This window comes from Platichthys flesus, chromosome 13 (assembly GCF_949316205.1).
Source record: "Platichthys flesus chromosome 13, fPlaFle2.1, whole genome shotgun sequence".
NCBI lineage: Eukaryota > Metazoa > Chordata > Actinopteri > Pleuronectiformes > Pleuronectidae > Platichthys > Platichthys flesus.
Window position 1 is genome coordinate 10924209 of NC_084957.1, and position 27608 is coordinate 10951816.

General features: G+C 41.7%; 1 protein-coding gene and 1 long non-coding RNA gene across 2 annotated transcripts in view; one reads left to right on the forward strand and one right to left on the reverse strand.

The window, feature by feature from the left end:
• LOC133966792 (E3 ubiquitin-protein ligase SH3RF3-like) overlaps window positions 1-27608 on the reverse strand; it is a 90919-nt gene that overhangs the window by 30519 nt on the left and 32792 nt on the right. Inside the window, exon 2 of the mRNA XM_062401811.1 lies at window positions 2195-2470. Within this exon, the coding sequence (XP_062257795.1) occupies window positions 2195-2470 (276 nt within the window). The remainder of the gene's footprint in view (window positions 1-2194; window positions 2471-27608) is intronic.
• LOC133966793 (uncharacterized) lies at window positions 25742-27223 on the forward strand. Its single transcript, XR_009923985.1, has 3 exons — window positions 25742-25944; window positions 26506-26569; window positions 26938-27223. It is a non-coding gene; the product is annotated as an uncharacterized LOC133966793 (long non-coding RNA).

Here is a 27608-nt window from a genome sequence, read left to right on the forward strand (position 1 = left end):
TGTGTGTAAGATCCCCAAATTCTAAGATTACACATCCAGACCTTGGGAGGAAAGCCGCATCATGCAAACCCACCAGTCTCACAGGCACGTTGGAAGCATTTCAACATATTTAATAACTTTTCCTTCCAGACCATCACTTTTGTACTTACACGCTGCCAAAAATCATGTGACTAGCAACTCCACTCTGAAATATCAGACTGCAATAAAGCTGGAGGTGTACGTTCTCAGAGTTTCAAAATAAAGCTTTTTAATACATTGGGCTCTTTCAAATCTCGAGTTTTTTCGATGTTTTAGAATTTTTTTCCCAGCGTACATGAACCAGTTTTCAAACCTGGGAATCAAACTGATGTACTGGGAGAATAGTCACAAACTTAAGGCTGAAATGTGTTTCACGCTTTGAAAGCCTCTTTTTCAGTTTTGGAACATAGCATAATATTTACAGAAAACTAAACAAGCTAAACTACGTTCAAATTAGCTCTATTCCCAGCAGCCGGCATAGCACAAATTGTTTTTCTATCTGAAGGGGCCTTCAGTCTGAAACAATCCAGACAACACCCACTGAAGATTATATTTTCAAAAACAAGAAGAGATCAAATCCAGAGGGGACCTGAAGTTCGTCAGTCACATGGATAATTAGTTCTAATCCCAAAGGCGGTCGACCTTAACTGATTCAAACAGAGACACCAATACTGGCAGCAGCATGATGCTCAACTAATTAACACGGAGCCTTGTTAAGTCAGAGAGAGCATAAGTGCATCTTCTTTTTCCAGCGCTCTCCACTTCACACTTTCCCATCTCCTGTCAAAACACAATTCTCCCCCTGCCATGTCGATGAAGCAGCATGTGATCAGATCTGAGAGCGAGTTCACACGCACACACACACACACTTTCAGGATTTGATGACACACAGACCTGTGATCTGCACAGTAACAGACCCACATTACCTCATTAGACTGAAGATAATTTGGACCTGGCTAACGCTGAGTTCTGGGTTCAGGTCTAGGAATCACATGGAATGATAAAATGAAAACCCTTCTAGATGGAGGTTTCCCCCACAGATATCCTTCCAATGTGGAGGATTCTCTCGGTAGCTTAAGATGCTACTGGACTTTCTAAATAAATGTGTATATTGTAGTAACTTCATTGAGTTTCATGCTGGTGCACATACAGTTTTAAAGGCTCTGCTGTCTAAAAAAAACAAACTGCTTTTTTTCCTGTGCAGCTTCTTGGCCTTAAATCTTGACTGTGAGCAGAGAGAATATCATCTGCCAGCAGCGTCATTCCAAAAACACGTGTGTCAGTTTTAAAAAGAACTTCTGCCAAATCCTCATGTAGACTGGCTGTGAGAAAGACATTTTACTGTCAGCAGCTGCTGGATATCGTCTTCACCCTGGAAATACCTCATCCGGCATTAGACCCACAGACTAACACAGAGCCGATGACCAACAATCCCCTCCCATTTTAACAAAACCAGTGCAAATTGTTAACACAGGATAGAATAAACCAAAACAACACAACAGTATTAACTTATAAACTGAAACTTGATAGAATTCAGACTGTTTAACTGTTAAAAATACAATTGCCTAGATACACAAGTCTGAATCAGAACAGATTTCAGAAATAACTTCTGAAAACTAGAGATTAGGGCTGGGCGATATGACTTTCAATCAATATCACCATTACTCTTAACTTTTACCTTGATGACTATTAATGAATGATTATTTTATGCCACCCGATATATATAAAATCTGTATATAAAGCGGTTTTCTAGTCTCCTATCCAACACATTCACACGCACATTCATACAACAGTACAATATGCACCCAACATTTACACACTGCTGGAAATTTGTAGGTTCAGTTTCTCGCCCCAAGAACCCTTCGGCATGCAGACTGGAGGATCGAACCACTTTTTACCCGGGTTTAAAATGGCTGCAGTTTACATTTTCGAGACTGGATCTGAAGTGAGGCGTCAGGACTAACAAATTATTTGTGCGCTACAAACAACCAGCCTGGTTTTACACCACAATAACTGTTGGCTGCTACTTCTCTATTTATGCTGCTGTAAATCCTGTCCATCTCTCAGATCTCTCCACTGGTTCCTCCACCCACCCTGTCCACACCACAATATACTGTGTCTAGTGTAAAAAAATGTCCTCAAGAGAGTGTGTGTGTGTGTGTACAGATTGCGTTACCTTGCTGAAGGCCAGACAGTCTTTATCCTGGTCTTTGTCTTTCACCTCAAAGTCGTACAGCGCTTTGCCCTGGGGTGGAGTCTGGCTCAGGGGACGCAACAACTGGATGTAACTGGCGGGCAAGAAACCGTGGCAGCCGTTGAGCTCGCCGTGGTACCAGTTGTCGTCCACCTTGCGTCGCAGGATGATGATGTCGCCCTTGGAAAACTGGAGGTCACCTGGTTCTTTTCCCTCGTAGGAGTAGAGGGCCTTCCCGCAGGGCAGCGCCGGGATATTCTGAAAAATACACAAAAAGGCACACGAACCCTTAATGTACAAGCGAAGCACTTTTTAATACGTGCACTTGAACAGACGTCAAAACAAAGCAATAAACATGTCCTTATGTTCAGTGTGCTGGAGAGGAACAAGATTTTGTCCCGTAGTGCTGAGTCAGTTGTTTTTTTTCAAGCGGTAATGGTCTGAAGCGACAGAAAGATTTAAGTCTAAACTTTGACGACAGCGAAGAGGTTCAGGCATCACTGGTTTGTTCAGCTTTTCTCTGACTCTGGTTCTCACTATGCGGTCCACAGACTGCCTTGAAAGACACTGTGTCAATTATAAAGTTGTTTGTAGCTCTTCAAGCCTCTGATTTAGAGTATAAGTTAAATCATGACCATCTCTAAGACCCATTCATTCGCTATTCTCTCTCCCCGTCCCCTCTAATCATCTGACTGTTTGGTGTTTACAGATATCCAATCAGATTTTGCCTCAACCTCAATCAGCCAATCATGTTGATGTTGTCAAATTTTCAATCAGGGGCACGTGCTCTGGTTTCTGTGTTAAACGATTTGTTTTCTCAGACAGCGTGCAACACGCAGCCTTTTCTCTCATATGGTGGGTATGTCAAAGTTGTTGCCAAATTAGCAGCAATGTTTATAACAAATTCTGACATGTTAAAAAGACAGCAAACAGATACACATTGGATTCTCAATTTCTTGCTTGGGGTTAAACACATATTTTAACCAATGTCATTTACCTCAGAGGTTTCTTTCACAAGATCCCAAGAATGGCCTTCTCAGCTTCCATAAATTCAACACTTGCGGCGTCGTGCCTGCATTTACTTTCAAATAACCATTTTGGTGCATTTTGTGCGGCTGAACAAAGCCATGCTTTTATATCTATCTACCCCTCTTTACTTCCCCACCTCCAGTCTCCATATCAAAAGTCCTGGTCTGGTCCAGAAGATTTCACTCATCTCTTTCTCTAGATGCCCTCAACCAGCACTAGTGTATCTACCCCCTGGAGGGAAGTTTCTATTCTACCTACAGCCCCACCCGTTTCAGCCTTGATGACATCACGAGGGGTCTAAGCACCAAAAGGACTCTCATTCATATCACACAACTCTCTTCTCTTATTGTTTACGGCAATACATTAGTTAGTTAGTTAAATACAACTAATTTTTCAATTGAAATTAAACAATCTAATGAAACACACAACAACTAAATCACAACAAGCCAAGAACACATAGGAACCACCAAACCAGTAGATTTAAGCTCTTACATGCGGCAGAGCAGATTACCTACATGATCCTAACCCTAACACTTGAAATGAGGATCTCTGCGAAAAAGGGATGTTCATCGTTTGAAGTGCTACCTAACATCATGATTAAAATATGGTAAAAGGTGAGGTGACAGGTGTAGAGAACAGCATTAAGTTCATTTTCAAACCTTTAGAGAGTACTTAAAGAAGTCCTCTCAAGCATTAGCGTCACCGAGTCGAAATGATGACAGATAATTACACCGTGCAAACCTCGGGCTTTACAATTTCTGAGTTCAGTGTGAGCTGCTGCGTCATTGTATCCCTCCTCTCAACGAGCTCGGAATTGTGCCTTTGTGCCATAACTACAAACTGGAAACAGTTAGTTTCCAGTTTGTTATGTGACAGTGGAAAGACATTGTCTGTGTTGAATTTAAGGATGGGCATAATTAATCGACGATCGATTAATTGATCATTAAGAATTTCGTCGATGACATTTTCTTTTCATCGAGAAATTGGCTAATTACACATTTTACCACAGGGGGCAGTGCTTGAAAAAAAACGCCACAGGCCTACTCAGTTACCTGCGACTGGCTGCGAGTTACCGTGTATTTCCATTTCCAAAGTAAACATTAAGAGGTTATGGCGAAGTGTAGAGTGGGACCATTTTGAGTTAAAAAATGATTTGGTTCAATGCCAATACAGCAAAGCTATCCCCGAGACTGGGGGAGACGAGGAGCCTGCGTGGTCTTTACACGGACGAGGGGAGCGCAAACACCGGGCTAGCCAAGTTAGCACGGAGCTACCTGTGTATCACGACTCATGACTGACGGTCACCAGGCTGCGTTCACGTCTGACCTCGGGGAATGTTAACATGCTCATCTCTCATCACAAACCCGTAGGCTGGTGCTGAGGTTGTATGTGAGTTACTGGTTATTTGTATGAAGCTTTCTCGACTTGGTGCCTTGTTTGATAGTTTTGAGTTACAGTTGGTAAAACCTGTCAGACCTAAGTATTATATATGTGTGGTTACGTTGTTGTTTAACATGATGTTTTTTTATATTATTATTATATTATTTTGGAGGAAAAAAAAACGAGGGTCAGTTGTGTTTAGTAGCACCGGCTTCAACTCTTTTAATTTTTTGCGTTGGTGCAGCCCCGTATTTGAGGAATGAGGCAGCGACTCCTGCAGCTACTAGTAAATGAATGGGGGGGGTGGGGGGCAGCCCAAGAGACAAACTGCAGCAACTCAAAACAGTCGAAAATCCAATATGTTGCCCTGGAGACATATTTGTGAGCACGGATAGTTGGGTATGTGTTCCAAGTTTCATTTTATTCCCTGCAGCAGTACATGAGATATGACTGATTATTAAAATGTTTGCCAGGTAATTGCTGCCACCTCCTTGGGCTAAACACTGTAATTTTGAAAATGCCACAGTGGTGTGATGCATGACTCCCGGGGGTTTCATCAAAATCAAGTCTGCGTTGTCTCACATATCACAAGTCACGGGCGGACACACACTGACCAATTTACTTTGCCCGAACTGATTTCTCACGTGATGCTGCAGAAAAAGGTCAAAATATTTGTTCTTACTCCATTCTCTGGACAGTGATTGTCTGATCATAGCTTAGCAGCCTTCACTTTGCAGAGCTGCTTGTCAATCTCTGTACGACGGCGAACCCCCATGGCAGTCAGCACGATCCAATGACGAGTTCATTCATTTTCTATGGGGTATGAATCTATAGCTTGCAGGGCATCGTGGTGTTCCCTCTTTTCTATGACCCTTGCCTGTAGGATTAAATATCAAAACATAACTCAATGGTGGCTCATGTTTGCTAAAGAGCAAGCTACTCGCTAGCAGTGTGCATTGTGTTAAAGTGTGCACAAATAAATATGTATCCACTATCCAGAAATTAAGCCAAAATAAAAGCACTTGGGTTCAAGCAAGGGATGGAGCCGCAATCCTGAAGTCCCACCCAACGCGTTTGACCAATCATGAGTCAGTCTCAACTGTCAATCATGACATTTAACCACGTTTTTATAGAACCAATATACCAATCATAGCAAAACTTGCAGGAAAAGTAACCACTTGGGCAAAATCAGTGTGGAATGTACAAACTAAAATAGTTGGGGTACAGAAACCATCTTTTCCATTTTTTATTTGATGTGTACTTGGACATGTCCCATTCATTAACATGGAGGAAAAATACATTTTGACCGATGCTGCAGCCAACCACCAGGTGGCAAATGAGACACTTTGGCTTCACTTTTGATGAGCAATCAAGTCATCCATTTGTATACATATGCAGTCTATGGGCTCTAGCTATACTCATCTAAGTGCGTGTTCGCAACAGCTACAGAAGTAATCACAAGGTCACATCTTCTAATGAAACTGATCTGGTACTGTTGCTGACTTTTCCCCTGCATGTGGAGCTTTAGCCTGAGTCTATTGGCATCAAGTGCCTTAGATTCTCTTTTAAAACTCATTTGTTTGAAAGATTAAAAAGTCAGCGGGAGAGCGTGTTAACAACCATCTCCCAGGGCCGACATTATCTTAGTTTGTTAATTTGATTCAGCTGATGAAATTCTGTTAACGATTGCTGTCATTTCATTGGAATATGAAAACTGATTTTTTTCTGCCTCTGTCTGATTTCAAGATACCTTTGTTTCACAATTTAATTAGGATTTCCAGTATTGCCACGGCCCGAGTGAGGCATCATTTAAGATGACGTTGAATTTCATCATTTTAGATTGACATCAGTCTGTTTGTAGGGGGATAAGGGGGGAGGGGTGCCATCCTCTCCCAGCCTCCATGAGGAAGAGTTATGTGTGCAGATAGAAAATGATGAGAGGATGAGTGCCCTTTGAACTATTTCGCAGGATCTACAGTTTATTTTCCAAAGGTGAAACTGCATTCTCTTGTGAAATTTGCGTTTGTGGGACCCCAAAGAAAAACAGAAAAAAAACAACACCCTCATGCATGAAGATGAACGGTTGAGAATAGACAAGCTCTAGTTGCAGTATGGAAAATCTATCAACAGATTATATAACTATAATATAGACATGTAAACGTAATATGTCAACCAACTTCTACAGACCGTTTAAGGCTATGCTCTTTTTTACAAATGTTCATTGTGTCAGAATTGATATGGTAAAAAGTCCAAGCGGCCATGTAAGTTATGGGAAACATTGCCTTAGTAAACACAGAATGCTGCATAAAATGTAAAGGTGTGTTTGGTGTTCATTCAACCAATAAGAAACTGCTGAAGACATAAAAGATACTATATTAACTCTGGGATCATCATCATCACAGCCCAACTACCTCCTGACTGCATTCACATTTCCTATCAAGCACACACACACACACACACACACACAAACGTAGTACACTCTCAAAACACTGACTGAACTTGATATTGAAGGATACACTTATTAAAAGGGCAAATCTCAAAGAAAATCAAGGTAAACAAACCGCAGCGCACAACACAAGAGAGGACAAAAAAAAGAAAACAATCTTTTATTCTCAGAGAGGCAACTTACACTAACGACACAAATACGTAGTTGTGAACGCACACACACACACATTTTCTCCCTAGATGCTACGATGAAGAGAACAGCCTGAGGTTTCACTGGCTGACTGTACTAAGATCAGTGGTGATGCAATAAGTGGAAACACAAACACGTACCCTAATATATGGCCGCACTAACGACAACAAAACACAGTGCTACTGCTAATTTTAATATTATCACTGCCACTTTTATCTTCTACTAATATTTACTACAATGCAACAAAATGAAATTGTAACTTCTGAGTTCAGTTCCAGCAGAACGAGAGGCTCACTCACAGTCTCACTGACGCTCTCAGCAGCTCTGTTGGATCAGAGTATTTATAGGCAGCATGCTGTGTGGCTTGCTGCCACACTTGGAATGTTTTCATGGGAGCTGTAGTTTTTTTTTTTATGTGCTCATGAAGTAATTGATGTTTGACTTCATAAAATCATTAAGGCTCCACTTTATTATATAAATTACTGTAGTGAATGGTCTTGTAATTCTTCAGCCAACGGAACACAACTAATGACCAATGACAGCATTGCTGAGATTGCATTGAGTTACAGAAGCCAGTGGAAGAAAGGTTAGAACATGACTTTGGCTCTTTATAAATAACGTGATGTTAACAAATGCAAATTAAGTTCTATGGGAATTAATTGATGCTGAGCTGAGTACAAAGTCCGCCTAGAATGTTCAAGAACGGCCTACACGGGCATTTCCACAGAATCCATTCAATCAATGGCGGTAGCGAGGGTGCACGGCCACATGCATGAATGTTGCTGTCATGCGCAAACAGAGAGACAGCGACACAGACGGAGTGAAAGACAAGTTCAAGTGTGAGAAAGAGAACAGCAGCTGGAACTATGAAGTCTGCCCGTCAGCGTGGACAGTAACAACTTTATGGATGATAGCACAAGTACGCGACTGAGCATGTGGCAAATTGGTTTATTGTCAAACTGTGGCAGGGCAATTTAGAATATGCAGGTAATTAATGGATGATTAATGGTTAACACTGCACACTGTCAGGTTGCATGTCTGATTTTAAACATGAAACAAACTTCACTTCTAAGGTGAGAGAGGGAGAATGGAAAAAATACTGCATGGAGGAGAAAGAAAAGATAGAAAAAAAGAAAGGGGAAACAAAGCTGAGAGGAGGAAGAGGAGAAGAGAGGAGGAAGAGAGACAGGTAAGAGAGAGGTAAGTGTGATTCTGTTATCTGCGATTCTATATCTGGCAACCCAGTCATATACACATTCTCTTAGTTTTCCTGATGGTAAGAAACGACTGGTTCCCCTGATTATGTTGATAGGTGATAATCTTTTGTGAGTGAAAAAGAAAAGCTATATTGTTGTAGCACATAGATGTGAATGGAAGGGGTTGTTCTGAAATGTGGCTCAACAAAACTCAGAGTCCCACTAGTGTTTTTTGGCAACAACATCACATAAGGAAAAGATTGTGGTTTCACTGAAATGTCGGTGAAGTGAAGCAAGTCCGTGATCTGTCCCTAATCTTAACCATGCGCTGTGGGAGTCTAAACAGAACCGTGTAAAATGTTTTATATATGAGCAGAAGCACTAACTCTGTCTATTGCACTAGTGAGGCTCCTCTGAACAAAGCCATTAGCAGCGGCTCTACCAGAGCAGATGGAAGTGAAACCCCCGCCTCCTAAAGAAGAAAAGGTGCCCTCCTAGAGGAAGCTGCAGGGCCTCATCAGGAGGCGGCTGCTGCTGCTCGATGCTCGGAGGAAAGACGTCGATGTGCTCCCTCTCTGCCGAGATACTAGGAACATGCTGCTGACTGATATCTCTGAGCCCGGGACATGAGGGTCAAGCTACATGTAGGAAGCTTGTATTCTAAAAAACGAAAGATCCAACCTGGATCCATCTGAACAATGGGCCCGTTCGGTAGTTTGTAGTCTTCTACAATTGGTTAACTGATTATAGTCCACTACTAGTATTTTCAAACATTGAGCTTTAAAGTTGCAAATGGAAACATTCCCCTTCTAGGTTAACATGTGAATGATGGCTAAATATGATGTCAGCCCAATCCCAGTTTACCCTAACCCTTTTTTTTGTGCACTGCCCATGTAGGTTAGGGTGCAACTGTCCTTACAGGCTCAGCAATTAGAATGGGACGGCAGTTTTCTGTGCAAGCTCAACCAAGCACAAGAGAAAATTTGCCAAACCCGACATGAACCCAATGATAATTCAGCTTTTTTGGTCTAAATCAGATCTGAGCAAGACATTTACCCAGAGTACAGGCACTTGCAGCTTAAAAACAACTAGAAAATAACCCTGCAAACGTGACTTGTCAGGACCAGTCTATTCCAAATAGCCCTAAAAAACATGGAGTCCCATTTCTCAGTTAAAGATTTCAACCCCTACAACTTGTAGCTCTTTCCTGGAGGCCACTACCCAGCCAAGGCTGCACCGAAATTAATTGCAGTGCCTAAGGGGGGATGCGGACTGGGCTGAACTGCCATTTCATCTCTTTAATTATGAAACAAGACAGAGAAAAAAATATGTGTGATACCTAAAAGATCTGCTGAAATAATGCTGCATTTTCTCTTTTTTCCTTTCACCTAAACTCATATTTTCTTTTACCGTTGCTTTTTATTTGTCTGCCTGGTAGGCCCACTGCCTGCTGAGCTCCATGAGCGACCGGGGCAGCATTAGCGCTTCGCTTAGCGTCTTTACAGCACTGTAAAAACACTTTAACACGTCCACTTTACTCCATAAATGTTGTGGCAAGTTTACTCGTTGGCATGAAGTTTTAAAAGGGACGTTTAGTCACTGTTAAATTCACTCGAAGAATGTCCCAGGAGGAAGAAACATCTCTGCAACGCTTCTTTTATTGCTCAAGTGAGAACAGCACCAACAATAAAGGATCCTGTATACACAGAGGTGTTATGATGGTATAGACAAGTTATTATCTGAATGCACCTATATTCTACACACTATAGGTTATTGTATATGCAGTATGTGTATGCTGTGGCACCTTCTCCAGAGTGCAGAGTAATAGATTTCACATTACATTCACATTTCTATACACAGAAATATATAGAATCCATTAAAGTTTTAAATACATCACTGTAGCAGCCTGTAGGATAAATAAAAAACCTCTTACTTTAAAAGTACCAGTGTCTGCCTGTTTTCCGGTGCTGCCGCCACAGTGAGAGCAGAAACTAATCTCCACCTCGTGAGAAAAGACAAGAGTTGGATGAATGACAATAACCGAGAACCAAGACAGGACTGTGTTTTTTTGTTGCATTGTACCTGTCAGCTGCACAATATTATCTTCACGTAGAAAAAACACACACAAACATACACATGTGTTTGTGTATGAATGTCCCTCTGGGCAGGACACATATACACACTCTTACTCTGAATGCCGTCTCACCCCTATGGTGCAGTAATTAGTGTTTGTTACTTCCCTGCATGCACAGAAGGGGTGTGTGTGTGCAGCAGACGTAGGAGGTTACTTGTCCAACATGGGACTGATTGCTCCATTCAACAACGCCTCAATGACACACACTCACGTACACGCACACACACACACACGCACACACACAGAGAGAGAGAGACCTTAACAGATGGGAGTGTTGGTAGTGGCCGATGAAGGGACCTATGTGTTTTTGTGTGACTATCCCTAAGGGCAGGACGGACACAAACACACACACACACACACACACACACACACACACACACACACACACACAACCACACACACACACACAAACACACACACACGTTTGTACAGTTCTCCTAGTGAGAACACTCATTGGCATAATGCATTCCCTAGCTCCTAAACCAAACCCTTAACCTAACCGTAACCTAATTCTGACCCTTACCCTTAACCTAACCTTAAACTTACTTCTAATTCTAACCGAAACCCTAAAACAGGGTAGGGTGTAGACTCAAACTGGTCCTCGCAAAGATAGCTGTACAAAAGCACAAACACACACACACATACACACACACACACACACACACACACACACACACACACACGCACAAACACACTGGGTTATTCAGCAGACTATAATTAAATATTTGACATGTAACTTATAAAGCCAGATTCAAGTATTTTTAAATGTCAACAAGGGTTATGTGGAAACCATACAAGACTATATAATAAAATGTAGACTAAAACAGGCAAAGTTATCATTCAGACTTTTAATCAATTATACGGTTTGTTCAACCATCTGGTGAAAGACTTCAGCTTCCTAAAAACAGATAACACATTTGATGTTTTATATATCTTTGATGCCCATCTCATCCCCCCCATACACACACACACACCTTGACCTATAATACTGTGCCATCTGTCAGATTGTTCTTCAAGCACACTGCAAACATTATTTAAATTATTTCTCCCTATACTATATATAAATATGTGTGTGTTGGTGTGATTATTAAAATAGATGGAGAGCTGTCAATGTCATTTGAAGTTAAAGTACGTAGCGCAGGTGTTTTATTAAGTCTTGGGCAAACCAACCGCCTCTCTCTCACACACACACACACACACACTTTTTAGGTACGCATGCATGCACAAACACATATGCACACAAACCCATACAATTGGATTAGAGTCTGTATGTGACACGTTCACACTCACGCTGAGCTTATTAAATCAATAATTAACAGCCACCCTGAGCTCTGTGTTCGCGAGGAGTCAATAAGAAGCAGTTTCATCTTCTGCAACAATGCACCGCGACACCCACCTCTCTTATCACTGTCGATCTACACTGACACCTCTTTTCATCTATCATATCAGACCGGCAGAGGATTCAAGAAAGCCCTGGAGTGCACGCGTATTAATCGTCTTGACTTTTATGTGCCGTGAATAATGGTGCTCCAGTGTCAGCTACTAAAGGCAGTGCTGCTATTTTCTAGACTGGAAACTTTTTACATGTTTGCTTTCATTTTCGTGATTTTTATGCAGGAATCGGCAGCTGACACACATTAACCGTTCAAAGCTGAGGCACCTTTTGAAGCAGTGGGGACACTGGGACCCAGCTGAGATCTGTGGAAACGATAGCTGCATTATGGAAAGGGTTTAAGTGCACGTCAACGTTCAGGTCTTTCTCTTTCCTTGAGAGTTTTATTGCATTTTGTCCATGCAAATTTTCTGCCAAGTTAAAAAGGCCAAAGTCTGCCGCAAAGGAATTCCTTGACGAAATGCTGCTCCGGACCCGAGGAGTCTGGCTTTGAGCTAGTTTGGCTCAAATTTACATAACAGCGTGTGATTAATAGTAATTAAACCGATGGACTTATAAAGGACCAGAAATATTAGCACTTTAATTGAAATAAGAGGGATAAGTTGATAATAGATTAGGCTTTTCAGTCTTAACAAAAAAGACAGAGGGATCAATTCACCCTTTCCTGTATGATGCAAGTCTACTTTTTGTATTGATTCATATTGAATATATATACAAATATTACATTATAGATGGGCATGTTGTAAAATATTGTGACCCAGTTTAAACACAACAATACACATCATTAACAACAGTCATAAATAATCAAGCATTGGGTCCAATATGAGCACAAAATCAATTTAAAAACAACCTCCTTAGGTCAGACAACTGCTGGCGTTGCACTGCACATTAGGAAGAGTAAATATCACACATGAGAGCCGCAATTTTTATGCAGCTACTGCAGCTCCTGTATAACCCCTGTAGCCCAGCTTATAAAGACAAAAGCTTTGATGTGTGGTTATTTATCCTGTAGTAGCTACATATAAACCCTGCATTTACACCAGATTAGCTGCATTTAAAAGGTAAAATATATAATATGGCTTCAGATTTTACGGTACAAATTTAGCAGGAGAACTTCATCTATCATCATGTATTTGATGTTACCTGCTCAGCAGCAAATCTGGATTTTTCTGAAACGCTAAATTGCTTTTTGGCGCATTTTCTTTCCCTTTGAAACTGAAACCGTGAAAACCTGGAAGCGTCTGAGATGGCAGCGGTGAGTCATTTAGGAGATCTGGTCGATGCCTTTTTTCACACTTCCCACTTGAACTCATGCTGCCTACAGTCACCCTGGCGCCTCCAGTGGTCACAGGAGCAAGTGTCTGGACCAAAGGTTACATTTCTAAAAGAGTGAACAGATTCCACAGGGTGAAGAGAAGCTCAGGTTGATTTATGAAACCATCTGCACATTACAACCTAAGACAGTGAACCACTGATATTAGGGTCTAGTCAAATAAATATTAATGTCAATGTCTATTTATTAATTGTAGAGGAGACTGGTGAGCACTGTGAGAAACTCAATTGAGTCTGAAATGGAGCTGGCTGCTGGTGATTTTGGAGGAAATTGAGGTTTTATTGTTTGGTGGTCAAAGCACTGGTGTGACCAATAAAGGAAAATCAGTTGAGTGGCAGCACAGAACTCCTGCAGTAAACAATACTGACTCAAAAAGCCTTAGCCAACCTTTTTATCTTATCTTTTTTATTTTATCTCCCCTTTCTTCAACCATGAAGCTGAAATATCCCGAATACAAACGCAGCCATCTTGTGCGTTTGGAGCCAGAGTCTGTGCGGTGGCGATCGGGGCATGGAGCCACGGAAGCGAGGTCCTGTCAAAACATGTGCTCGACCAGTTGTGAGTGAGTGGCAGCTGTCTAAAGTGAACACTTGGAGATACATCAAGAAATACCTCAAATGACAGAAACCATCTTTGGAAAACATTATATGACTTCTTTGTTTGGTCAATGCCTCATCCATCAACATGGAAGAGGCGGGATTCATGACCTGTGCTGCAGCCAGCCACCAGGTGGTGATCGAGATGTTTTGGTATCACTTCTGTCTTCCATGCATATATTTTTTCTCTTTGTATGAATGTACTTATTAGTTTATATTTGATTGTAGCCTTTTCTTTCCTGTCTTTGTGTACCATCCTTGTATTTATTCGTTTTAACTAAATCGACTGAGAGAGAACGAGGGTATTGGGGAGTTCAGGAGGAGGTGGTTCGATATCAAATCCGACACGAAGAAGACGCATGAAATCAGTGTTGTAGTTCCCTCGGTTGGGGGGAGGGGGGGGATCAGCAGTCACCGGAGCGCCCTGACTGCCTCCTCACTGCTTTTGGTATTCAGAGGAAAGAAGACACAGATCTCATGGTGGAGGAAGCTGCTGCAGTGAACCACGTAAGCAGGGTGCCCGCCGAGCGTGAAGCGTGCACCATATTACACACTTCACAGGTTGTTCCCTACCAAGCACGTCTTCTGAGACAAACAGTGTTTAGGGCTGGTTGTTCTTATCCAGAAGAAAAGACAGCCATTTGAAACATTTGTCTTTGGCACCGAATGTGCTTCTACTTTAATCAATACAGCCATCAACAAAAAAACATATCCACTCAAACCTTATAAGCAAAAGATAACAGTTATCTAAATGGTCCATGTAGGTTATAAATCCACAGTCTTCCTGTCAAGTGTTATTGCAGTGACAGTGATTGTGTCCTGGGTTATGGGACCAGCTTAAAAATACCAGCAGTTTTAGACTGGATCGACCTTTGACCAGGTAACATATACTCAGCACCAGCATCAGCACTGACTCTTATGTAACTGAGAGAATGTACCACTCACCGGCCGGTCTATAAGGTCTGCTGCTATTTAAGTTGCATTTTTAAAACCACTGCTGAACTGTGTCGTTATTGTTTAAGTTGATTTGCTCCTCCAGCTGCTGTGCTCAATCAATTCCTTTTGGATGTATATACGCATAAGCATTATATTTCCTTGCATTTATAGAACATGCTCATTTGAATTTGACTCATGTCTGTTTTTTGTCCTCTTTGCTGCTGTAACAGCAAATGTGCCCACTGTGAGACTTATCTAGTATTTTCTTATCTTAAAATACAGAAGTGATTTTACTGAAACTTGGTGGAAGGGTGAAACTGCCCGAGGATGAACTCGTAAACTTCTGGAGCCGATTCCATTAAGGGGGGCGGACCGCTTTCCCTAATACTTCGAGCCAGGGCGTTAGCCTTGACAGAAGTGTGTGCTCTCCGGCTGGCCCTCTAGTTCTGAGACTAAATACTCATACTTGGCATAGGGCTCACAAAATGTGGACTTGATAGCAAGGCAAGTGAATTCCCACTTCAAATGCTTTATGTGAAAATAAACAACAATTCTGATAAGTTTACTTGACAAAGTATAAATATTTAATATTGTGAATCAAGACTTGAGACACAGAGCCTTGTGGACCTGTGGCACCTTTACATGCAGTGTTGGATTACAATGAATTAGTTATCTAACATGCTAGTATGTTATCATGGTTAATCACGTCAGGTACTTTTCATCCCCTTTACAGACAGTACTTGGTGTAGCATGAGACTCAAACTGGGATTTTTTCAATGAGAAACTCTTTACTGTGGGATCCTCATTAGAGAGTGGGTATGGGGAGTGGGTATGGGGATAGGGAAAAAATGTTCTACTTCATTTTTGACACAGAATGTAAAAACACCGGGCCAGCTTTGTGTTCTGACACATAAAAACAGAATGCCTGTCAGGCTCAGGTCGAGCTCAACTCACACTCTGATTCAAATCCTTGAACAAAGTTGATTTCAAGTTTATTTTCACACGGAGTCTGATGCAATTACATTTCACTATCTATTTGTAGTACTGCACAATTCTATTTGATACCCTGTGATTCCACGGCAGTGCCACAAGTCAATCAAAACTGTGGTATAACGACCTCACATGCAGAACGCAGCAAGTTGCCGAAATAACTAACCAGTGCAGGTGAAGAGAGAAACCTCAGAGAGTGTCCCCGGCTTCATGCTGTGCACCTGCACTCCAAATAGAGCCCAGTGTGTTGCAGGAGTCCCATGCAGATCCCTGTGGCTGCATTTAGTGCCTACACAGTGTTTTTTAAATGAAGCAGCACATTCATTAATATGGAGACACTTTTTCAATATTTGTAACAACTGGAAACAAAAGCCAAGCTGAAACAATACACCCACACGTTACCACCACACACACACCTGTGCTTTAGAGTAGAAGAGAGCATGTTGGGCAACACTAAAAAGTTTCTGCTTATTATAATGGAAGAAAAAATAAACACTCCAGCACATAATAAATCCACGGGGACACATGAGTTTCAATTTCAATGGAGTGCACGGGTATTACAGTAATGTGTGCACTGTCCGTTGGGAACTGACGCCACCATTTTTAAGGTTTAACTTCAAAGAAGACATTTGCATTCCGGGTGGAGGATGTTGAAGAGCTTCAGGTTAAGTGAGCTTTGAAGGAAAATCAGGAATTAAAGGGGACTAAGTGATCTTGTTTAGAGAGACGGCGACACATTCCCGATCCTGGACTCAGTCATCTGTCAACTCGGGTGCCGGACAACACCAACGTTCCCACGCTATACGCCGGAGTGAGCATGCGCGTGCGTGTGGACGTGCACGTGACGGATGCGAGGTGGGACAGGATGTTCCACTCTGCTCATACCCCCATCCATTTCTCCCCTCGCACTAAACCAGCCGGTGTCCCCTGTAGTTCATCCATCCACCTCCACAGACACAAGCCCACTCTCTCTCTCTCTCTAACTGTGATTACTCTGCTCGCTCCCCTCTTGCTCACTTGTCCTTGGAGGGGCACTGGGCCATTACAACTTTTTTTTTACCTCAATGCTTGTGGGTGCGTACGTGGTTATGTGCATGTGTGTGTGTGTGTGTGTGTGTGTGTGTGAGGTAGAGCGAGATAGAGTTTGTGTGTATGTGTGTGTTGTAATAGCATAGTAAATCTGCAGAGGTCTTTTTCCACTCTGCTGTGAGAGCGGCGTTCTATCTTGCTGTGCTGTTTTATCGGAGCAGACACTCAAGTACAACACAAACACAAATTCATGCACAGAGAGGAAGGTATTACGTTTGTTCATTTTGCAGGGAAAAATAAGTAAACATATTTACATTTATATATATATGTAAAATAAACACAAACACACACCATCCTAGGGTTATGGCAGATTACGTGTTTGTAAATAACGCCCTGTATTCAGTTCAAATGTAAAATATAAAACAATGAATCATATGAACATGAAACCTCAGTCATGCAAACAGCGCACATTCGCACACACACACACACACACTAACGCACAATCACACTCACTGTCTGGAAGTAATTCAGCGCACTATTGATTCACTTTCCATCTATAATTCATGACACAACACACACCTCAGGTTAAGTGGAGACATACACACAGACTGGCAGTTTCTGAGAAGTAGGAAGACGAGAAACACAACACCACTCACTGTGTATAAGCTTAGACAGACCAACACACCATACACACACACACATACACACACACACAAAGCATGCACAAACACATACACCCATACATTTGCGCACACACACACAAACACACACACACACAGTTCATTCAGTGCATTCATCTCAACCTTGTCTTCACCTCTACATCTCTCCCTCGTTCCTCAGCCATGTCTCCTCTCTTTCAGCTTATCAGCACATCCGTCCAACTTAGTGAGGTGACACATCTCCTCGTCTTCTCCCACTCATTCCCAACAAAAACAAATGTATTTCTACAGTGGGAGACAACAGTGAGAGGCTGTCACTGTGTTTTCTATAAAAATACCAAAGTTGTTGCAGAACAACAGATTTGTAGATGTAATCACTGCATGATGAAATTAATTAACATATTTTGAATATAATATACCTATATTAGTGGCAAATGGGATCGCGTTTGCAATAAGCAACTGAAACTTGAATATTCTACAAGAGAAGAGACACACATACGTAATGCAAGTGAGATTCTCTGTTCATTTGCATTATTTTCAACACGAGTACACGGTGAAACCTGGACACCGCTGCATCCCTGCTCCCCAGTAAGTCACCTTCCATCATAATGTTGTAATGCCACAGACTTGATGTCCTTCCAAGGCTTAACTTAGCTTGTGCTCAGTGAAAGTGAATGCATGTAGGATCAGGCGGAGCTACACTGAAATCCCCAGCCCACTACACAGTAACAATCTATGCACTTTATGTGAGAATACAGTTTCTACAAATGCCTCTTCACAGATTTACACAAAACCTATACAAACTAGAAAGGCCCCATCTCGCCATGTCATTGCAGCGTATCCCATTAATTATGTAGACTGTGGCGGCCCCGCGATGGCGTCCTCTCAGACGAGAATTTGTCTTTTCGCCTTTTTTGTCTGTGTACCTGTCACTTGGATTTGGTTACGCGTGAGAGCGACATTGGTACGCATGCAGCCCTGCTACTGTCCTAGATTTAATTGATTCTGTGGGAATCACTGAAGGAAAAGTGAAACAAATCCGTCTGTTTATTCAGACCCACATTGAAACTTAATGAACTCTGTCCTGACCCGCACCACATCCTTCCATCAAGTTTCTTGGTAATCCGTCCAGTAGTCTTTGCTTAATCCTGCCAACTAGACTTAGATTAAGCAAAACAACAACCTACTACATACCTGCTGGGTGGAAGTACTGAGACTTTGCAGATTAGCAACACTATGTTACATACCTACATTTTCAAATTATGGAAATATGTATGATTGTGCAACGAACCAGGAAACAAACAAGAGTAAATGCCACAACATCGTAAAAGCTAAGACAAAGTCAAATTAACTTTTTAATTGTCACACACAGACACACACACACACACACACACACAGTTACCTTTAATCTGTCCTCAGACATTCGTACAATGTCAAATCAACTTTCATCTTCGCATTGAATATTCTCTACAAATATCATCAGCCATGTACTTTCATGACTTAATGTCAGGCTCGGGGGGGTTTGACGGAGTGAGTGGCCGAGGAAGATGCGACGACCAAAAAAAAGAAGAAGAGAAACACAGCGCAAGATGGGAAGTCGCAGCGACAGCAGGCTTTAGTGCAGAAAGCTCTGGGATCGCATGAATATTCATAAGACTCGTATCCATCTGGGCTTTGAGGAGAGAAAAAGATAGAAAAAAAAAAAAACACACATACACATATAGCAGCGCCTGTTAAATATGCAAGCTGTTCAGTGCTGGTGGAGTTGTGAAAAAAGATGGATGTCTTACCTGATCAAGTATCCAAAGTGTGGAAGAAGCAGATATCGGCCAAGGCAGCGAGGAGAGAGAACACAAGAGAAGAGAAGAGTTAGTCTCATTCTTTACTGACGGGATTTATGCAAACATGAGACCAAAAAAACAAATGTATCTTACAATGTACTAACTACACACAACTCCACTGAATCACAACAAACCACGTGTTAACTAAATAGATTGCCAAAAACTTCCTATGATAATTTTTTTTACATGTATTTGTGATATTGATCAAACTTCAAAAGCTCAGAAAGGCTATTAAAATAATAATCATGACTGTCTGATCACATTAAGCTCTGTTTTTACATCATCAAGCAAACGCAAGCAGCTACATGATGTAATAGTTTACACAAAACATGACATGTCCCCCGATGGTTATCATGAGCCATATATGACATCATCATATACCATAATTACATCATGATATTTACTTGGTTTAATTTGTTATCATCTTATGCCCAGGTGCTATAATACATGTGGGTAAAATGTCATGTTTTCCTACATATATTATTTATTTAACAGATTTAACCAGAGTTGTTATGTTACAAATGGGCTGAGAACAAATACAGTAAGCCTGACACTCCCCGTCTGATGTGACCTTACACATAAAACCATCAATATAATATAACTGATTATAACAATAACAACAATTAAGGAAAAAAGAGAAAGTTCGGATATCGTGAACAGACTGGAACTGAGCATAACATTTACATAACGAAGCTGCTCTGTCCTGCTGCCTGTCGCTGTGGTTCAAGTAGCGGCCCCTCTGACTGGGAATGTGCTTCAGGTCTGATTCAGTTCTCCACTGTCAGAAAGTGTCAATGCACGTGTTATTAAATTAGACTTCAGAGGCTAAACCTATTGTTGCTGGACTTGTGCACGTTTCTTTATGGACTAAATTCAGCCCTCGTGAAAGAGGAATGGAAGAAAATTAGCAATGAAGAAAGGAGAGAGGTGCAGGGGGCAAGTGAGGTTGTCAGGGGTGATAGGTTGTCATGGATGTGCCCTTTCTACTACCCCCCCCCCCCCCCCCCATGCTACATCCCCGTTACTGTGGCGACAGGGGGCCGTGAGTGACAGATGGCTGCTGAGGCGTGTCGGCGGTTGTTAAGAGTACTAAATGTGTCAATCACAGTCACAGATATAAAGAGCTTAAAGGATATAGTCGCGGCGAAAGAAACAAAAACACAGCGAGTCTCAGTCTAGAATAATATACATGAATATACTGTATATTTTCAAGGCTTTCGGTAAATTGTGACATTTGCAACAGTTTGATAAAACAATGTCCACTTCATGCTGTTTCTTTATCTGGGCTCCGGCTCCCTGCCTCCCTGAACATGATCTGTGGCTCAATGACTGGGTGGATGGATGCTCATTAATAATGAATTATTTAGAAATTGAGCTCTTACCCTTTTAACCCTTCCAGACAAAAAACAAATCCCCCCGGAGAGAGGATAAACGTTTTTATATTTAGAAATAAGTAAATAGTAATTTTATAATTAATTATATACAAATTTTAATATTCAAGAAAATATAGTAATTTTGTAAGTGCTATAGATTACATCATTGGATGACCTATACGATTTAAATTGTTTTATTTGGACAACATTTGTTTACGGGCATGTGGCACAGATGCACACTGGAAACCAACATGAAGGCAACTGGAAACCAACATGAAGGCATCACTAAAACGTGGAGGAAAGTGAACGTGACACAGAATTATGTAACTCTGAACAGGAGAAGGACTCAGACCAGCCAAGACCATGGATGAGCTGATACTGACAAGTTGGGCGACCTCTGTTGCGTGGATGTCGTTTGGGTATGAACACAATCATCAATGCTAAAGAGAACAACACTAATAATACAAATCCACAACCAGAGGAACATACACCAGGTTAGCCAGCTGCCTCCGTCTCCTCTTTTGAATTAACGTGAGCACGAAAAGGGGATTGGCTGGTGCCTTCGAGAAGTCCGACTCAACTTCGGTTGTTCAACCCTTCAACACCCAGGACCCACAATGCAGTTCTGTGACACATGATCAGCTGTTGATGCCTCCGGCTCTGAGGCTTAAGAGACACTGACCAGAAACCGTGCTTGTGCAACAGACGGGTCCCCACAACAGACTCAAACACCACAAACCTCTTTTAACACCTACACACCTGCAGAGAGGGAGTCCAAGGAAGAGACTGCAAGATGTTGACCTCAACGTCACACTGCAGTGTCAACACTTGGGTGGGGGGAATGGTACATTGCTGCACATTAACCTAAAGTCTTGAAGTAAACACACACACACACACACACACACACGCACACACACTCAAAAGCAAGTAGACACACGCACACACACACACACAAGTAGACACATGCATCAGCACTGAAGTCAAAGGAAACCCAAACTGTGGTTCTTCCCTGAGGCTCCCCACTTGTTGAAAAAATAGATTCCCCCACCATGATGTCAGCTGTTCACACAGAACACCCAGTGGTACACACACACACACACACACACACACACACACACACACACAGACAACAATGATTGGAGGGGGGGCTGATTGGCAATGGCCAATCATCTTCCAGTTCCGTGTGATAACAGCAGTGTCTATCTCTTCCTTCCTCTTTCCAACACCTCCTCTCTGCGTTTCTCTATCTTTAAATCACATTTACACATCTCCCCCCCCCCCTCACATCTCTCTCTCTATTCCTGTCTCTTCCCGTCTCCTCCGCCCATCTTCCTTCCTTCCTCCTCTTTCTCATCCTGTTGCTCGAGGCTGTTACCTTTCAGTTTTTCTTTTATCTGAACGTTTGATTCGGTTTCAAAATAAATGTTTTTCTTTGAGCTGATACCTAACAGGCCCAACAGTCCACTCTCATTAAATCAGGCAAAATTACAAACTCATATACCTGATGTTTTTCATGAAGCTGCATGCTGGGAGATTGGTGAAAAATATTAGTTGGGATCCGCGCCAAACTAATGAGGTCTCTCTTGGCCAATGTTCCGTCATCCTACCAAGAATGTGGACATTGGTTCAGAGGTCTTTCTGCACTCCTGCTGACAAACTAACTAACCAACCAACAATCTTGGCAGAGTAATCTACTTCAACAAATCAGCCTCTGGAGGACAGGGACAATATTTTGGAGCTCCTGGTGTAGACAGTGGATATCCGGACCAAGACTCTCTGCTGTTTGCCAGATAAATTAAACAGCCTATACCTGATGCATTTCAGTCGATGTGTTTCGCCTCTTTTGTTCTCTGTGCAGGCTACTTCCAAACGTCTATGGCTTCTCTTCAAAATGCATCATCTTTGCTACGGATACGCCCGGTGTCGAAACTACTCTGAGAAGTTTGGAAACACAGCTAACCCAGTTGGAGATTAAAAAACTCTTTAAGAATGTGTTATAGTCAGGACAGAAAAAAATTAACCGACTGCCCCGGCTGCCGTGATGTAACGCAAACATGGGAAATCAAATTAAAGCATTGCCGACCCGGACGCTTTGCCAACAGCTGTTGTGCAATGAAATTCTGCAATTTACAACGATACAGCTGCTCACATGCTTGGGAGACACGCTATTATTTGGCATGCGCATGCCTAGTGTAAGAGACTGGTCACATATGCGTATTCAGGCATTTTAGTGGATTGACCAAGACAAAACAATTGTGAGTAAACTCAAAAAGCTCTCAAACGTGATTGGTCAAACTAGAAATAGAAAGCAGATGATGTCCGACCACATCATCTATTTACCAATGTAAAAACACATGTTGAATCTTATTAGAGATTAATGTTTGATATTTCTCTTTTAGATATTTTTATACTGGTTTTCTCTCCTGATGTTGTCTGTTTCCTCTTTTGGACAGAACAGATGTTTAAGAAAGTTTCGGAATAATGATGAGTTATGAATCTAGAGTCAAAGTTACAAAGTTATGCCCTCCTCTTTTATCTCCCCATTACATGCCTGATTAGTTGCATTGGAAGTGCATGTGAATGCTTAGGTATTATATGGACTCCGAGGGAGTGCAGAGGGGAACGAAATCACCTCCGCAGCACCGAGTTAGACATTTACTGAGATTTAACTGCAGGCATGGGAGTCTTCAATCACCAGGAACATGGCCGAGAGTGAGCGAGGAGGAGAGGGACTGAACTCCAGCTTGACACTGAGTTATAACTTCATTTTTTCTCCTGGTGCCTTTACTGTATGCATGTAATATAAGAATGACCCGACAATCTGATATATATCTGGTGTTCTCCAATTTGTCAGTTTTAAGAGAAAGAAGGTAGTTGACCTTATTAAATAAATTGTCTTTTTCTTCTTCAAAGGACTAAGTTCCAATGGTAAATGTGCCTCATACCAATTAACATTGTGTCTATGTTTGTTGCAATAAAACCATTTTCCTCTTCTTCCAGTTAATTAGAGGCTGCAAGATAAGATAATAAATTCCTTGTTTGGTGAAACTCTGAGACGTATATTATGAAAATGAATTTGACAACGAGTTACCAGCTCAATCTGCCAAGAGGAACGTCCAACTCTCAGCATCTCACACGCAGACAAAGTGAGAGTGTGATTAATTGTATGCAGCGTAGTTTGACAGCCATCATTAATTCAATACTTCATTACAGCCTATTTCTACTACAGGGGAAAAACTCCCGGACGAGCAAACCTAGTATTTAATGCAGCCAATGGGAACGCTTCATCAAAGGGGCTATGGTCTATACTGCAGTCAACCACCAGGTGGCGATTGAGACATTTTGGCCTCAGTTTTTATAAATAGGTCAACGGTAAAGATAGTGTGACATTGTCAGGAAACAGGCATCAGTTAGTCTCATGTATTCAGTAGACAGAGATACATTTGGCAAAAAAAATAAAGACCAAATCAAAACAACCAAATCTATACTGGCTTAGACCAACAAAACCTTTCTGGAGGCAACAGAGAACAAAACCCATTCAACAGAATTGCTAACCCTGCAAACTTTTAATGGTGCCAGTTTCCCCCCAAAAAACTAAGCAACTGACAAACTTATTATGAACTATCTGCAGCATTAAAACCTCCTGTTTACATCTTCTAAAATATTCTGGGAACATAGTTTAAGAAAACGAAAGGCTGATTATTCGGCAAATTGAACAATAATAGGAGCGACAAAATCCAGTTCTACAATAAACGTTTTCTCTGGTGAAATGAACTTCCATCAGCACTGAGCAACCGTCCACATGACACAGCTGTAGGCTTTACAACTATCTGTTTATTGTTTGTTTTCCTGGCTCGATCTCAAACGTAGCATGTGAGTGTGAGACCCTGACTTGCAGCTGACTTGGAGGTCGCTCTGTGTTTGGCCCTTTCAACAACACATGAACGCAACATTAGCTTTGGCTAAAAATAAAACCCATCACACAGCGATATAAGAAGAACAGAATCTGTCCACACACTGCAACCATATTTGTGTACTGCTTCTTTTTTTTGCCCAGTACACATTTCATTCCAGCATTCTTGATTTCATGTAAATGTTGACATTTGAAGCTCATGAAGGACGTTGACAAAAGTCCCAGAAAAGACCTAAAGTGCATTTGTGAATGTAAAACCATGTGTTACACTATTATACGATTCTACTATATGAACAAACCCTGAACTAAAACGAAGAAAATAGGAGCGTAACACAAAATAACCTAATCTCCTCTGAGTGAGTGAGTGAGTGAGTCAGTTGGTGACACAGTGGAAATGATCAGGACCATTTCAAATCCTCCCTCTTGTGGAAAAGTAAACAGTTCCACTCTTTATGCAAATCTACATTTCAAAGTGCCCAAAATGCATATTTTTTTGCCTCTTTGCACCTTATTACTTTGAAATGCTAATGGTGGCTGTGGTTCATGGTGTGTATGTGTGTGTGTGTGTAGGAGGGGGGGAGAGAGAGAGAGAGCGTGTGTGCTTGAGTGTGTCTGGTTTGCCATTCTTTGGACTGAATGACAACTTCAGCTCTTGCTCGGCCCATTTGCTCTCATTTGTCAAATTCACACATTCACTCTCTTCCTCCCTTTCTCTCAAAACACACAGACACACACAGACACACACACACACATACATACACACACAATAGTGTCGCCGAGACTTCAAAGGACATTACATAGATTTTCTGAAGTTTACCTATAACTTTAACTATAAACCAAACCAAAAACATGTCTTCACCTTAACATTTAATGACTTACATTACGGGGACTTGGTTTTTCTGTCCCCATAAGGAAGAGGAACACACACAGCCTTGAATAGAGGTGAAATCGTCCTTTAAACAGTGAGGAGATAATAGAAGTAACAGTGGAAACGAGAGCGGGAGAGAGAGAGAGAGAGAGAGAGAGAACACTGCTGCAGCGAGAACATGAGAGCAGCCACTTTAGGACAAAGCCTGCAGATTGACCCGACCACACACAAAGGGAACAGATAAAGTCCGATCGCAGCACCTGAAGCTACTCTATTCAATTCCATTCTTTCATTTCCATTTTCCATCTCTCCATTTTTCAATTCAACCTTGCACCATCACATCAACAAGGAGCTGAATGAAGTTATGAGGATTATCTTCACTTTCTGCTACGGGCGCTAACCACAGGCCCCCTTCCCTTTTCAAAAGGTCAGTCCCCCCGCCACTTGTTAAGTGGGAATGCACCAATCGGAGCAGTCCGTGCCACGAGATTAATGAACACTACATAGGTCATGACCTTTTCCTTCATAACTTCAGAGATAAAAAGTGTGTGTGCGTGTGTGAGCGAGAGAGAGATGTATAGGTGTAATAGCCAGCGAGGCAATGGAGTATATGACTTGATTTATGAAGAGTAACGGCTGATAGAGTGCTCAGAGCAGCGCAAGGCTATGTGTGTGTGGTCCAGGCATTACTCATGTTGTGGGGACCCGAGTCTATTTACAGTCACACTTTGGGGACTTGTCTTCCTTATGAGAACAAAAAGCAAGTCCCAATAACGTCAGTCATATATTTTAAGGGGTTAGGCAAGTTGTAACTATGGTTAAGGATAGTTTAAGTCCCCAGGGAATAATTGCAAGTCAATATAATGTATTCTGAAGTCATGGTGGTGTGTGTGTGTGTGTGTGTGTGTGTGTGTGTGTGTGTGTGTGTGTGTGTGTGTGTGTGTGTGTGTGTGTGTGTGTGTGTGTGTGTGTGAATGATGGGAGAAAGGAGAAAGATAGATGTCGCAGCTGGAGAAAGACGCTGGTTTATCTGCAGAGGCTGTGTCCTTGGGGTAAGAAATACTAAGAATGCCACAATGAAATGTGTTCGCTAAGTGATCTTGTTTGAGTGCAAACACACAGTGACGAGAAGCAATGATCTTGAGTGCCGATACAAAAATAATGGGCATTGCCACATTCAACATCTGGGAGCTCCCTTATAAAAAGTGAATGTGCACAAAAGGGCTGTTTTAAAAAAGATCTTCACACCACTTTCTATGTGGTGCGTGTGTGCCACTCTTAAGACTGGGCGGCACCGGCAGTGAAGTGTTTTAATGAGCCTCCTGACACAGTTCACTTCCATCTATATCAAATGACTCAATAATTATACCCTGTCATAGGAGACATCTAGCTAATCAGTGTTTGTTTGTTTCCGTTTCAGAAACGAGATAAATGACAAGCGGCTAATGAAGTGCGGTGAGAAAGGAGCCGTCTCTTTAGCTCCTCTCCTTTTCTGTGCGTGTGTAAAAGTCAGATTAGCGACTGTGGAAACCTGCGAGGACAACAAGCCTCACACAACGGCAACATTTCCACAAACAAACACAGATGCAAGCTTTGGATTACGGGGGAGCGGAGGGGAGCTCGTCTATCCTGAAACAGATACCAGATATTAAGGGGGAGCTCTGAAACATCGACCAGTTTTACAGACTCTGATTCTCCCTCCAATGAGCTTCGTGAAATAAATAAGATAAAAAAAATATGCCAATGTTTTTTTTTCTAATTAAAATACCAATTTAAAACATGCTGAGGCTGCGCTGCCCTCAGATCATAGAGTATGTTTTATCTCTATGTTGCCTCCTAACCTTCTCTTCACTGAGTTCATGTAGCTGGGCTATTTAAAAGGTAAATCATTAAGTTACAAAAAAAACTTTATTCTATTTAACAATGGATAGATAGTGTAATAGTTTTATCTCCTGATGACTCAAAGTGCCAGCTGGCCCAAACCAGAGTGAGAGAGCTTCCTTTATCGCTTTGCAAACAACTACTCACGGTCTCCCTCTCCTAGAGACAGAGGGAAAGAATGTAACATCAAAAAACAGATATTTATGTAAT